Source organism: Muscardinus avellanarius (assembly GCF_963383645.1).
Source record: "Muscardinus avellanarius genome assembly, chromosome: 10".
Lineage (NCBI taxonomy): Eukaryota > Metazoa > Chordata > Mammalia > Rodentia > Gliridae > Muscardinus > Muscardinus avellanarius.
In genome coordinates this window covers 55,345,194-55,359,566 of record NC_137796.1, presented here as the reverse complement: position 1 = coordinate 55,359,566, position 14,373 = coordinate 55,345,194, and the positions used below count along the sequence as shown (strand labels likewise).

Below are 14,373 nucleotides of genomic sequence, written 5' to 3'. Positions count from 1 at the left end.
ACCCCTGCCCAATTTTTTATTCTTTATTTTGAAACGTCCTCACTGAGTTGCAGAGGGCCTCACTAAGTAGCTGAGGCTGTCCGCAAACCGCGATCCTCCAGGTCTCAGCCTCCCAAATACTGGGATTACAAGCGTGCGCCACCACGCCCGGCTTTTATTTTTATTTTTTTTAATAGGATCTTGCCAAGTTTCTGGCAGCCTCACCGAGTTGCTGAGGCTGGCTTCAAACCTGCAGTCCTCCTGTCTCAGCCTCCCAAGTACTGATTACAGGCGTGCACCACCACTCCTGCCTGGGCACTTCTTTTGAGCTCTCCCTTGCTGTCCTGGAGCTCCCCGATGTATCACTGGTAATGATGGATCTGTGTTCCTTCTGGATTGGAAGCTCCAGGATGGACAGAGCCAGGGCTGTCCTCCTAACCTCTGGATCCCTGGCACCATACAGCAAATCTCATTCCATAAAATGAAAAGGAAGCCCGGCGTAATCCCGCTTGTAATCCCAGCATTTGAGAAGCTAAGACAGGAGGATCGTGGTTTGTGGACAGCCTCAGCTACTTAGGCCCTTTGCAACTAAGTGAGAACCTGTTTAAAAATAAAAAAATAGGGCTGGGAGTGTAGCTTGGAGGTTGATTGCCCCTGAGTTCTATCCCCCAGTATTGCAAAAAGGTAAATAAATAAATAAATGGAAAGAAGGAGGGAAATGTGTCCTTGTTGTCTCTGGGTCTTTGCACATACTTTTCATGTGTTTAGGCACCTCCACACTCCACAGGTCATAGCTCCTGTGCTGTTTCCTCCAGGAAGCCCTCCCTGATTTCCCTGGTGGAATCCATGCCTCCTCTGGGCTTCCCTTTGCAGCCCTTACACTCCCTGTGCCTCCCCACCACAGCCTGGTCACTCTGTCCAGTGCTTCTCCCTCCTGGGATATCAGCTGTCCTGGGATATCACTGCTCTTTCCCCTCTTCATTAGTTGCTCCAGGAGCAGGGGCTGGAGCTGTCTCCTTCACCACTGAGCTCTTGGCACCCAAGGGAGGGCTCAAGTAGTGTGAGCTGGGTGTGGCGGGAGGGTCTGAGGGCTGAGTAAAGAGTGGGAAGATGGCCGGGCATGGTGGGACTCACTTGTAAAATCCCAGTACTTGGAGGCTGAGACAGGAGCATCTGGGTTCACGGCCATGTCCAGCTTCTATTCATTTATTTTGGCACTGGGGATTGAAATTTAATTACTTATTTCGGCACTGGGGATTGAACCCAGGGACATTCTACCTCTGAGCTACACCCCCAACCCTATTTCATTTTTATTTGAAAACAAGGTCTCAGCCGGGCATGGTGGTGCACGATTATAATCCTAGCCTTTGGGAGGCTAAGACAGGAGGATCGCGGTTTGCAGACAGCCTCAGCTACTTAGTGAGAGGCCCTTTGTAGCTTAGTGAGGCCCTATTTCAAAATAAAGAATAAAAAATAGGGCTGGCAGTGTAGCTCAAAGGTAGAATGCCCCTGGGCTCCATCCCCAGTACCAGAAAAAAAGAAAACAGATCTCAGTAGGTTGATAAGTCTTACTACTTGCTGAGGCTGTCCTTGAACCTGCAATCTTCCTGTCTCAGCCTTCTAGGTACTAGGATTATAGGTGTGTACCACCAAGCCCGGCGTATTTACTTTTTATTTTTATTTTTTCTTTGGTTCTAAGGATGGAACCCAGGGGCATTCTACCCCCAAGCGACAACCTCAGTCTTTTAATTTTTTCTTCTGAAACAAGCTCTTGTAGGTTATGGAGAATCTCATTAAATTGCTGAGGGTTGCCCCATTATTATTATTATTATTATTTTTGTCTTCATACTGAGGATTGAACTCAGGTGCATTCTACCTCCAAACTATACTCCAACCTTTATATTTTTTATTTTTATTTATTTTTTGGTGGTAGTGGGGGTGGAACCCAGGGTCTTTTCTACCTCTGGGCTACACTCCCAGACCTATTTTATACTTTATTTAGAAACAGGATCTCACTAAGTTGCTGAGAGCCTCACTAAGTAGCTGAGACTGGTTTTTTTTTTTTTTTTTTTTTTTTTTTTTTTTTTTTTTGGTGGTACTGGGGTTCCTGGAAGCCCTTCTACCTCCGGGCTACACTCCCAGACCTATTTTTTTACATTTTCATTTTGGAAACAGGGTCTCCTAAACCAGCGCGCGCGGCTGGCTTCGAACCTGCGTGATCCTCCTGTACAAGCGTGCGCCACCACGCCCAGCTGAGGCTGGTTTTGAACGTGTGCGATCCTCCTGTCTCAGCCTCCCAAGTACTGGGATTACAGGTGTGTGCCACCATGCCCAGCTTCCTTTCTGCTTTGTGAATCACATCCCCACATTTTCATTTTGCACTAGGCCTCAACAATTATACAGCTGGGCCTGCCCACCCCTTCCCTGATGCATCTTAGAAAGCGTGTCCCAGAGGGAGTAGATCTGAGTCTCAGATCCTATCCAGCTCCGGGGGATAGGAAACCCATCCCCGGATATGGCTTCAGGCCTGTCTGAGGCCCAGGTATGATGTCCAGGTGCTGGGGCCTTCTTCTCTTTGACCCATTTATTTATCTACTCAGCAACCAGATTTCAGAATCTCTTCTCAGTGAAGTCCACAGAGAGGAGCTGGAAGAATCGCTGAGCAGGCAGTGGTGGTAAGTGGAGGCGGTGCATTCAAAACTCCCTCTGGTCCTGGGCCAGCTGCAGGTCAGCCACCCCAAATCCAGGCAGGCTTGAGCAAGAGGAGACTCCCCACCCTGAATCCCACTCCCTCCCAAGACGCTAGTTCTTCTGGTTGGGCCAGTCGGGGGCTCCTCCCTGAAACTCTCCCACGCTGCTGGGGCCTGCAGGGCCTCCTGCTCCCAAACACACAATAATACTATTATTACCCTGCCTGCCACTCACCGGGCCTCGCTCCATCCCTCAGGGGGCAGGGGTTTTTAGACCCAATCGCCAAAGGAAACAGCTGAAGTTCAGAAAGGGAAATCAAGTTGTTTGGCATCACACAGACAAGAAGGTGGCAGAGGAGTGAAATTTCAGTCTAATTCGAGACGATACTTTGTCCACTCTCTCACTCCACTATAAAAGACACCTCTTGCTTTATTATAATAAGGACACCTGAGAGCCTCAGAGAGGCATAGATGTTTATCCAGGGTCACACAGCAAACCAGAAGTGGGCCTGGGATTCCGAGGATGAGAAGAGTCAGGGGCCAGCGCCGATGATCTCACAAGAAGTCTGTCACTTTCTCTCTCTTAGAGCCTCAGCAGGGTGCCAGATGACCCCACCCTGGTGACTGAGGTGCTCGTCATTGTTGGGAACTGAGGTGTCAGACAGGGTCTGGGAAGCAGATATCTTAAGGGTATAGCCGCTATTTTCCCCGCTGCCAGACGGCGAGCCGGCCAGATGGAGCCTCAGGAAGAGGTTGCTTGTAGGGGGGGGGTTTAGCACCCCGTCTGGCACACAGCTGGAGCTCAAAAAGCGGGGGCTAAGCGGGGTGTGTTGCTGCACACCTGTAATCCCAGTCCTTGGGACGATTCCAAGTTCGAGGCCAGTCTCAGAAATGTAAACTTAGCCAGGCCCTCAGCAGTTTAGCAAGACCCTGTTCCAAAATTAAAATTAAAAAGGGCTTCTGGGTAAATTGAAAATGCCCTTGTACAAAAAACAAAAAACAACAAAAAAAAAAACAACTGGAGGGCCCTCGGTAACTCCTAATATGGTAGTAGCAATGTGTTTAGTAGTGACGATAGTTAAAGCCTTGTGGCACCTAGCAGTAGCATTCCCATTGAAGGCCTTCCACGTGGGCTTCGCGTTAACCCCACGGCGGCCTTGCAAGGTAGGCACGATTAAGGCCTCCATTCTACAGATGAGGACACAGAGGCGCACAGCTGGTCACCAGGCTTCCATTGTTGGTTCTTAGGCCACACTGCCTGCATCCACATACTGTGCTGCTATCACTTCCACGCTGTGTGACCCTGAGCGAGCTGTTCGGCCTCCCTCTGCCTCCATTTTCCCATTTCTCAACTGACCCTCTTAAAATCCCTCGCAGGACTATTGCGTGGTAAGGATGCGAGACGGTGCCCAGGCTGAACAGATGTGCTTTTTTCCTTTCTAGTTATACAGGAGGGCTCTGAACATCAAGGAACTAGGGTCACTTGTCCACAGTCATGCAGCAAATCAGTGCAGAGTTGGAATTAAGACCCCCAAGTCTAGCTGGCTCCAAATCTAAGGGTCACGGCAAAATGGCATTTTAAATGAGTTTAAGGCCAGCTGGGTGTGGGGGCCCACGCTGTAATCTCAGTACTTGGGAGGCTGAGATCGGAGGATTGTAGGTTCAAGGACAGCCTCAGCAAATAACAAGACTTTCATCAACCTAGAAAGACCTTGTTTTAAAATAAAAATAAAATAGGGCTGGATGTGTAGCTCAGAGGTAGAATGCCCCTGGCTTTGATCCTTAGTCCTCCTCCCCCGAAAAAAAGAAGAAAAAAAGGATTAAGGCCAGGCTCCAACGTTCACAAGTAGTGGAGGCCTTTTTTTTATTATTTTTATTTTGTGTGTGTGGGTCTGGGGATGAAACCCAGAGGCATTCAACCTATGAACTATACCCCCCACCCTATGTTTTTTTCTTTCTTTCTTTTTTTCTTTCTTTCTTTCTCTTTCTTTCTTTCTTTCTTTCTTTCTTTCTTTCTTTCTTTCTTTCTTTCTTTCTTTCTTTTGGTGGTACTGGGGTTCCTGGAAACCCTTCTACCTCTGGGCTACACTCCCAGACCTATTTCAGACCTATTTTTAAATATTTTTTATTTGGAAACAGGGTCTCTTAAGCCAGCGAGGCTGGCTTTGAACCTGCGCGATCCTCCTGTCTCCGCCTTCCAAGTGCGGGGATTACAAGCGTGCGCCACCACGCCCGGCCCTTTATTCTTTATTTTGAATCAGGGTCTCACTAAATTACCGAGGGCCTCCCTATGTTGCTGAGGCTGTCCGCGAACCATGATCCTCCTGTTTCAGCCTCCCGATTTGCTGGGATTACAAGCGTGCGCCACCGCGCCCGGCTAGTGGAGGTCTTTAAACACAGGCTTGCATTCAGTGCCAATTCTGCCACTTCCAAACCTCTCAGCTTCCTCATCTGGGAAACGAGCTCAGTGGTCTCTCTGCAAGCTGCTGTGACAGTCAGAGAAGATCCACACAGCACGGAGCAGGTGTTCAATAAGTGCTGACAACTGGGCATGGTGGCACACGCTTGTAAATCCCAGCACTTGGGAGGCCGAGGCCGGAGGCTCACAGGTTTGCAGCCAGCCTCAGCTACTTAGTGAGGCCCTCTGCAACTCAGTGAGACCCTATTTTAAAATAAAAAATAAAAAATAGGGCTGGGGGGGTGGTATAGCTCAGGGGATAGAACGCCCCTGGGTTAAATCCTGAGTACCTCCAAAAATATTAACAGCCATGCTTACCTTAAAGGGGAGGTTAAGCGCCTCATGTTTAGATGGATTCTGGCATGTAGTAAACACCTGATACACAGTCATTGCTATTACTACTTTTGTCATTGACATTGTGATTACTGTTCATGACATGGTTTATAGAAAGAGCTGTCCAAAAATGCTCTTGGAACCCTCCCACCAGCTCTTTCCCCCGCTTTAATCTGCCGGCAATCCCTGCCAGTCCCTCCTCCTAGAATCTTTTGGTGCAATTTTTACCTTTTCCTTTGCTGCCACCCCAGGCTAAGTCACATCATCCCTTGCCCGGGCCATGTTCTCCACCAGGAACACACCTGTGGTCAACAGATTTGTTTCTTTTTTTCTTTTTTGGTGGTACTGGGGTTCCTGGGAGCCCTTCTACCTCCGGGCTACACTCCCAGACCTATTTTTTTTATACTTTTTTTAAATTTGGAAACAGGGTCTCAAGCCAGCGCAGCTGGCTTCGAACCTGCGTGATCCCCCTGTCTCCGCCTCCCAAGCGCGGGGATTACAAGCGTGCGCCACCACACCCGGCAAACAGATTGTTTCTTGCAAAAGGGAGAACATACCTCCTGGAAGTCCCTCGTGGTATGCCAAGAAAAGGGTTTTAGGAAGGTCTGATTTTAAGATTTGGGCTCATACCTTTTGATTTTGGGAATGGCTCAAGGAAGCAGGGGCTTGCTTAGGATCGGATTCTGTCACAAAGTAGGGGTGATGCTATGATGCGGTATTTTCATAGATCATATATATGAGGCGGGAGAAACAAAGCAAATTTAAAGTTGTTTCTGACATTAACATAATAATATAATATAAATCGTCAGTTACAAGCCAGGATATGGGGACCCTTGGTCATTTGCGGTTTGTGTAATGATCTTGTTCGCTTCTGCGTTAAGACACGGTTGTGCAGTGGCCTTGATTTGGTCTGGACCTTTCACAGTTACGTGCCCCTGGCTGGTGTTCTGTGAGATTATTCATGTGCGGTAGAACCCGACGGCCCCTCCATGGGTGCCAGGCCAGCTCCTGATTCTCAAGGGCTGCTTTTTTCCTTTTACCTGAGGAACTGCCCAGTTCCCTCGTTGGTCTCCCAGCCTTCTATCTATCTGCCTATCATCTATCTATCTATCTATCTATCTATCTATCTATCTATCTATCATCTATCTATCTATCTATTTGAATGCAAGGGCATTCTACCTCTGCATTGTAAGCCTAGGCCTTTTTATTTTGAAACAGAGTCTCGCATCTCTCTGAGTTGCTGAGGCTGGTCTTGAACCTGCGATCCTTCTACCTCAGCCTCCCACCATGCTTGGCCTGGCCTTCTCTTCTTCTAGACCTCTTTCCTTATCTTACACAGAGGCCAGAGTGACTTTTTTTTTTTTTTTTGGTGGTACTGGGGGTGGAACCCAGAGGCTTTCTACCTCCGAGCTATACTACCAGACCTGTTTTATATTTTATTTGGAAACAGGGTCTCACTAAGCTGCCGAGAGCCTCACTAAGTAGCTGAGGCTGGCTTTGATCCTCCTGTCTCAGCCTCCCAAGCGCGGGGATTACAAGCTTGCGCCACCACGCCCGGCGACCTTTTTTTTTTTTTTTATTAAAGCATAACATACGTAGGTGAATGCATAGCCCAGAGCTCAACAATTCTGCCTGTATTTGTGCATGTTTGTAGCCACCCCAGATGAAGAGAGCGGGATTCCTCCTTGTTGCTTCTTCCAGGCCAGTGTCGTCCCACAGGGAGCTCTGCTCTGATTTCTCTGACCATGCTTAGTTCTGTCTCTTCTAGAACTTCATATGAATGGAGTTACACAGCATGGTTGCTCTGTTTAAGATCTCTTTAGGTCACACAAAGCTGTAAGGATGTATATATACCTGTTGCTGAGTATACCAGCTGTCGGATCTTTCCCCTTGTTGAGTAGCATCTAATTAGATAAGTGGACTATACTCTTTCTTTTGGTGGTGGTGGGATGTCCCGTGGATTGAACCCAGGGGCATTCTACCTTCCAGCTACACTCCCAGCCCTATTTTATTTTATTTATTTTTTAAATTTTGAAACAGGGCCTCACTAAGTTGCTGAGGCTGTCAGCGAACCGTGATCCTCCAGTCTCAGGCTCCCAGATGCTGTGATACAAGCGTGGGCCACCACGCCCGGCTCTCAATCACTTCTTGACAGACTTTTGCACCATATTCCAGATTGATCTTATTGAAAAACAAATCTGATCACGTGCCCTACCTTATTTATTTATTTATTTATTTAGTGTAGTACTGGGGATGGAACCCAGGGGCATCCTACCTCTGAGCTATACCCAGGGCCTCATTAAGTGGTAGCTGAGGCTGTTCTCGAACTGCGATCCTCCTGTCTCAGCCTCCCAAATGGTGTGAAGGGTGGAAACTGAGGCAGAAGAGTCAGGTAGGGGCAAGCTCCCAGAAAGGTAGAGAACTTTTCATTTTTTGCGGTACTGGGAGGTACCCCCAGTCCTATTTTTTATTCTCTCTTTTTTTTTTAAATTTTTTTGTGGCACTGGGGGTGGAACCCAGAGGCTTTCTACCTCCGGGCTATACTCCCAGACCCATTTTACATTTTATTTGGGAACAGGGTCTCACTAAGTTGCTGAGAGCCTCACTAAGTAGCTGAGGCTGGCTTCGAACCTGCAAGATCCTCCTGTCTCAGCCTCCCAAGTGCGGCGTGCGCCACCACGCCCGGCAACCTGACCCTCTTCTAGACTCCATTCCTCTATGTAGCTTCCTGTCGTTTCCCCTCATCATTCCGGTGTCCACTGTAGGTCAGTCAGCTTGATTATCTGATTAACATCTGTCCCCCCCTTCATCACATCACCCACACCAAAGCCGGGGATGCCCTCATTAGATAGTTACTGAATGCCCAATCTTGAGTAGCCCCTGCCATCTTTGAGCTCCAGTGCTTCCCCCGCCCCCCCAGAACACACAGGGACTTTCTCCCACGGACTCGCAGGGAACCCCGACTCGCGCCCTTTCCCTCCTTGGCAACCGCACAGGGCAGGGGCCGCTCTCCCTGCCAGTGACAGGCTAGGGGCGTGCCCGCCCCACAGCGGACGCTGAGTCGGCCTGGTTGGGCAAGGCCAGGGTTGCCCCGGGGTAGGTTACTCATCCTGGGCTCAGCTAAGAGGGCCCAGGTTGGGAGGCGGCACACCCAGGGGGACGCCGAGGAAGCAGGACCGAGCTATGGACCCCGTCGGGAAAGCAGGTGCCGGGGCCGTGCCCTGGACCGCAGGCTGGCTCCTGCTGCTGCTGCCGCTTCTGCTCCCAGACGGTGGGTCTGCGGCCTGAGGGGCAGGGCGGGTAGAGGAGGGGCTCTTAGGAAGAGGTCTCCCAGCCCTTACAGAGAGGGAGCGGGGGAAAGTTCTGGACCCTGGGTAATGCTCTGTTGCTGGCCTGGGCAGGGGGACTGGGCAGAGACCTCTCCTCTTGAACAGAGGGAGGCTGTGGGACTGATCCCCTCCCTACTCGGGGCACGGGAAGGGATCCCTGTCTGAGCACAACCGGCCGTGGGAAATCTGCTCCGACCTTGAGCAGAGACCAGCGGAAAGGGGTCCCCCAACCTGGGATGAGGGGCCTCGTAGCTGGGATGCCATACTCGGATGTTTGGGAAGGTGTTCTGGAAAGGCTGTGCAGTAGGAGTGTCTCGTCCTGGGGACAGATGCGTGGGAAGGTCTCTTTTCCCTTCGGGGAGGAGGCTTTCGCAAGGATCGCTGATTTCTACTCGGATCTGCACCCCCCCCCCCCAGAAGCGCAGGCCCTGGAGTGCTACAGCTGCGTGCAGAAAGCAGACGACGGATGCTCTCCGCAGAGGATGAAGACGGTGAAGTGCGCGTCGGGCGTGGAAGTCTGCACAGAGGCGGTGGGGGCGGTGGAGACCAGTGAGTGCGCCCCTGTGGCCCGGGCGTGGCTTCCACGCGATTCCAGCCGGGTCTGCCTACTTAAGTCCGCTCGGATTCCGGCCACGCCCCCTCAGCCCCGCGACCCTCCTCCGCAGCCTGACCGCAGGGTCCAGCTCCTCCTCCCAGGGGCTTAGATTCCTGGGCACTGAGTAGCGAACTGGGCGAATCCGACTCTGGGTCCAGAGAACACCCTGCCCACCCTTTCCGCTCCACCACTGAAACCTCCCTAGACTCTTTTCAGGCCTTGCAGGAATTGAATTCTTCTCCCACTAACCCAGACTGTTATCTAGTAGGGTTTTTTTTGTTTTGTTTTTTGTTTGTTTGTTTGTTTGTTTGTTTGTTTTTTTTACTGGGGATTAAACCCAGGGGCATTCTACCTCCTAGCTACACACCCAGCCCTATTTTTCATTCTTTATTTTGAAACAAGGTTTCAGTTGAGTAGTGCTTCACTAAGCCGCTGAGGTTGGCCGAGATCCTGTGAGCCTCCTGTCTCAGCCTCCCAAATACTGGGATTATAAATGTGCGCCACTAGGGGCTCCGGATCACAGAGCCCTCTGAGATGGATCCCAGTCTGAGGCTCCGCCCCCTCGATCCACTCTCTGTGGGAACCCCGCGATTTCCATGCTCAATTTCCTTTGAAGTTCTGCCCATCCAGAGTCAGCGAAGAAATCCTTTTTCTCCGAGGCCACGCACTAGAAGGTTCCACCCCTCTCTGTTCTTTTTTTTGGGAGAAGGGTACTGGGGATTGAACCCCGGGGACAATCTACCTCTGAGCTACATCCCTGGCCCCAAGTGTTTATTTTTGGTATTGGGGCTCGAACTCAGAGGCATTCTACCTCCAAGCTACATCCCCAGACTGATTTTATTTCTTATCTGGAAATAGGGTCTCACTAGATTACTGACAGCCTCGCTAAATTGTCCAGGCTGTCTCAGCCTCCCAAGGACGGGGATTACAAAGATGAGCCATCACCCCCGGCATTATTTATTTGTTTGTTTATTTATTTATTTATTTATTTATTTATTTTGGTGCTGAGGCTCGAACCCAGGGGCATTCTACCTCGCAATTAACATCCCTCGCTCCATTTAATTAATTAATTAATTAATTTTTTGTGCTACTAGGGATTGAACCCAGGGGCATTCTACCTCCCCCCCCCCCAGCCCTAGTTTTTATTCTTTACTTTGAGACAGGGTCTCACTAAGTTAAGGAGGGCTTCACTAAGTAGCTGAGGTTGGCTATAAACTTGTGATCGTCCTGTCTTGGCCTCCCGAGTACTGGGATTACAAGCATGCGCCACCACGCTCGGTTATTTTAAAATTTGAAACAGAGTCTCGCTAAATTGCTGAGGAGGCTAGACCTGAACCCCCGATCTCCCTGTTCTCAGCCTCATAAGTACTGGGATAACAGGCTTGAGTCTCCACGTCCAGCATCCTCGTCTTTTTTTTTTTTTTTTTTTTTTTGTCATTCTCTGGACCCCTACCTATGTTACTTTCTGCGGTTCTATCCTTCTTTGGCTGTGCCCCGTCCTGTATCCACTTTCTGTGCTCCGCTTTCTGTCCTCCAGTCGGTCCTCCGGGACCAAGCTTTGGGGTTCTGCCCCTCTTCTCCCCTAGTGGCCGCCCTCGCCCCTTCGACCTGCCCCTTCTGAAGCGGGATCGGGTGGGTCTATCTACCCGAGGCTCGGCCCTGACCCCCCCCCCATCTCTGCAGTCCACGGGCAGTTCGCGGTGGCAGTGAGGGGCTGCGGTTCGGGACTCCCCGGCAAGAATGACCGCGGGCTGGACCTTCACGGGCTCCTGGCCTTCATCCAGCTGCAGCAGTGCGCCCAGGACCGCTGCAACGACAAGCTCAACCTCACCTTGCGCGGGCTCACCCCCGCAGGTACGGGGGCCGGGCGGGCGGGCTGCGGAGATGCTGCGGCCGAGGCTGGCTGGGGCTGGGGACGGGGCTGCGGGCTGACCTGCGGCTCCCTGCCTTCCTCCCAGGCAATGAGAGTCTGTACCAGCCCAACGGCGCCGAGTGCTACAGCTGCGTGGGCCTGAGCCACGAGAAGTGCCAGGGCACCGCCCCGCCGGTCGTGAGCTGCTACAACGCCAGCGACCGCGTCTACAAGGGCTGCTTCGACGGCAACGTCACCTTGACCGCAGGTGAGCGAGCCCCGGAGCTGAGGACCGAGGCGCTGTGGTAGCCCTCCCGGGGATGCTGGAGGCGTGGCACCTTCACCCCAGGCCTTCCCCTGCTTCTGGGGAGTGTGCTTGTGCTTTAAGTCCTTGTATTGTCTCAGGAAAATGCAGTCCCATCCCCACAGAGCTTGAGGATAAGGAATACTTTTGTCCTAAAAATTTTTTTGGGGGGGAGGATGTTTAAATAGAGGGCTACCAAGGAAACATGCATTGGGAGATATATGTGAGCCTCTATGCCTCTGACCAAGTACTGTGGGGATCCAGTTCCCAGTATTTGTGTTTGCCGTATTGGAGATTGAACACAGGGACATTCTACCTCCAGCTACACTCCCAGCCCTATTTTTAGTCTTTTTACCTTTTTTTTTTTTTTTTGTGGTACTGGGGATGGAACCCTTCTACCTCCAGGCTACACTCCCAGACCTATTATTTTTATATTTCTTATTTGGAAACAGGGTCTCTTAAGCCAGAGAGGCTGGCTTCAAACCTGTGTGATCCTCCTGTCCCAGCCTCCCAAGTGTGGGGATTACAAGCGTGTACCACCACGCCCGGCTAGTTTCTTTACTTTTAAAACAGGGTCCCACTGAGTTGCAAAGGGCCTCGCTTAAGTAGGTGAGCCAGTCCTCCAACCACCATCCTCCAGTCTCAGCCTCCCAAATGCTGGGATTTTGAGTGTGCGCCACCATGCCTGGCTTACCCCCAGCCCTTTTTAGTTTTTATTTTGAAATAGGGTCTTGCTAGGCTGCTTAGGATGACCTGAAACCTCCTGTCTCAGTTTTCCTACTATTAGGACTATGGGTGTATGCCATCACATAGGTTCCCAGTTCTTAAACTCAGAGGTCTTTATCTATTCTTCTGTCCCTACCTCAGGGAACCTCGGGAGGTGCAGATGTTTAGCCCCTCTTCGACCAGGTGTTCTGATCCATATTTTGGTGGGGGACTGGATGGAGGCGGGATGAGGGACGGGGTTAGGTGAGGGCACGAGGGAGGCAGGGAATGTTCTCATTTTTCAGCAGAGAGGTGTGGTAGCCAGCCCAAACCTTTGCTCTGAGGCACCCTTTGGTTGGAACTACACACTTTTCCTGCCCAAGCACCTTTTTGGGAAATGTTCACCATGTGCCCAAGACGGTGGGACAGTTTTTCTCAGGGTGCAACCAGAATTGAGATCTGCCGGTTAGTGGGCACACAGCCTTTCTGTTCCGTTCTGGGGTTCTCTGCTCTTGCTTTGGGTCAGTGCTACCTTTCATTTCATTCTGGCTCCAGCCACTGACCTGTCTGTGACTCTCTCCCGCAGCTAACGTGACGGTGTCCTTGCCTGTCCGGGGCTGTGTACAAGACGAGTTCTGCACCCGGGATGGGGTGACGGGCCCAGGATTCACACTCAGCGGCTCCTGCTGCCAGGGGGCGCGCTGCAACTCTGACCTCCGCAACAAAACCTACTTCTCTCCCCGATTCCCACCCCTGGTCCTGCTGCCGCCCCCAACCACGCCCGCTCCAACCACTCAGGCCCCAACCACCTCCGCCGCCAAACCCACCGCGGCCTCAACTACCCTCACCTCTGCCGCCAAACCCACCCCAGCCCCAACCAGCCAGACTCCTTCCCAGGGTGTCGAACTCGAGGTCTCCCGGGAGGAGGGCGCAAGCTTGGCCGGAGGCGCCGCTGGCCACCAGGACCGCAGTAATGTCGGGCAGTCCCCAGGAAAAGGCGGGTACCAGTACCCCTCTAACAAAGGCTCTGCAGCCGGGGCAGGGTGGGCAGCTCTTCTGTTGTTGGCCGCTGGCGCCCTACTGTGAGCGTTCCCATCTGGGCCTCCCGCCTCTCCCCCTACTTTCCCGACCCCGGGCACCAGCTCCTCCCATTACTTCCCACCACGGACTGGGCTGGCCCAGCCCGGGTTCTCCCGGTGTCCCCCAGCATCCCCAGCTTCCGCTGCACTGGTTTGCGGCTCCGGGAACAAGGTACTGCTGTCCACATTGCTGCCGGGGTGTTGGAGCCATTGAGGCAGCAACAGCGCCCCCCTCGTGGTGCTTAGGGCAGAGCGAGAGAAGCCTCTGTCGCAGGGAGGGCGGGAGAGCGCAAGGCTCTAGGACTACACTCGGGTTTGGCGCCCGGGGAGCGTGGGGGCGGGGCGACCTATGGCCCCGCCCCCACCGTGGCGGGAACCGCGCCTGCCGCACTAGACTGTGAGCCCCTCCAGGGCAGGGGCCGTGCCGGGGCCTCTGTGTGGCCAGTTTTGGGCACACAGAAGCTTCAATAAAGATTTAATTACTTTGTACAGTGCTTCAAAGGTGTCGTTTCCACCTTTTATTTCTCACAATCGTCCTGGAGCTTAGTTAGGGTGGGTGGTCCATGCCCTTTTACAGGTAGAGAAGGTAAGATCTAGACTAGGAAACTGGGGCGAGTCGTGGTGGGAACTCTTATTTAATCTCCTGAGGCCAACCAGGTGGTGGGTGATCCCACTGGTGAGGGGGAGGTTGAGCGAAACCATTTAACAGCAGAGAGGGGCTAGAGCATTCTACCGCTGAGCTATATTATTTTATTTTGTTGATAGTAGAAGCTGAACCGAGAGGCATTCTACCCCCGAGCCATATCCCCAGCTCTACTTTATTTTTTATTTTGAAACAGTCTCGCTAAATTGCTGAAGGTTCCTGTCTCAGCCTCCCAAGGCTTGTGCCACCACACGAATCCTCCTCCTCCTCCAGCTCCTCCTCCTTCTTCAACATCATTATTATTTTGAAATGAAGTCTCGCTAAGTTGTTGATGCTGGCCTCAAACCAGTGATCTTCCTGTCTCAGCATCCCAAGTAGTCCGGCCACAGGCATGTGCCACCTCAAC

General features: G+C 51.8%; 1 protein-coding gene across 1 annotated transcript; it reads left to right on the top strand.

Annotated features, from left to right (window-relative positions):
* Nucleotides 1–8,643: 8,643 nt before the first annotated feature.
* Nucleotides 8,644–13,331, top strand: LYPD3 (LY6/PLAUR domain containing 3; the record flags this gene model as incomplete). Its single annotated transcript, XM_080702084.1, has 5 exons — nucleotides 8,644–8,731; nucleotides 9,207–9,338; nucleotides 11,068–11,238; nucleotides 11,343–11,504; nucleotides 12,832–13,331. 5 exons carry the CDS (start codon nucleotides 8,644–8,646, stop codon nucleotides 13,329–13,331), a joined length of 1,053 nt encoding a protein of 350 aa, XP_080558210.1.
* Nucleotides 13,332–14,373: the final 1,042 nt, after the last annotated feature.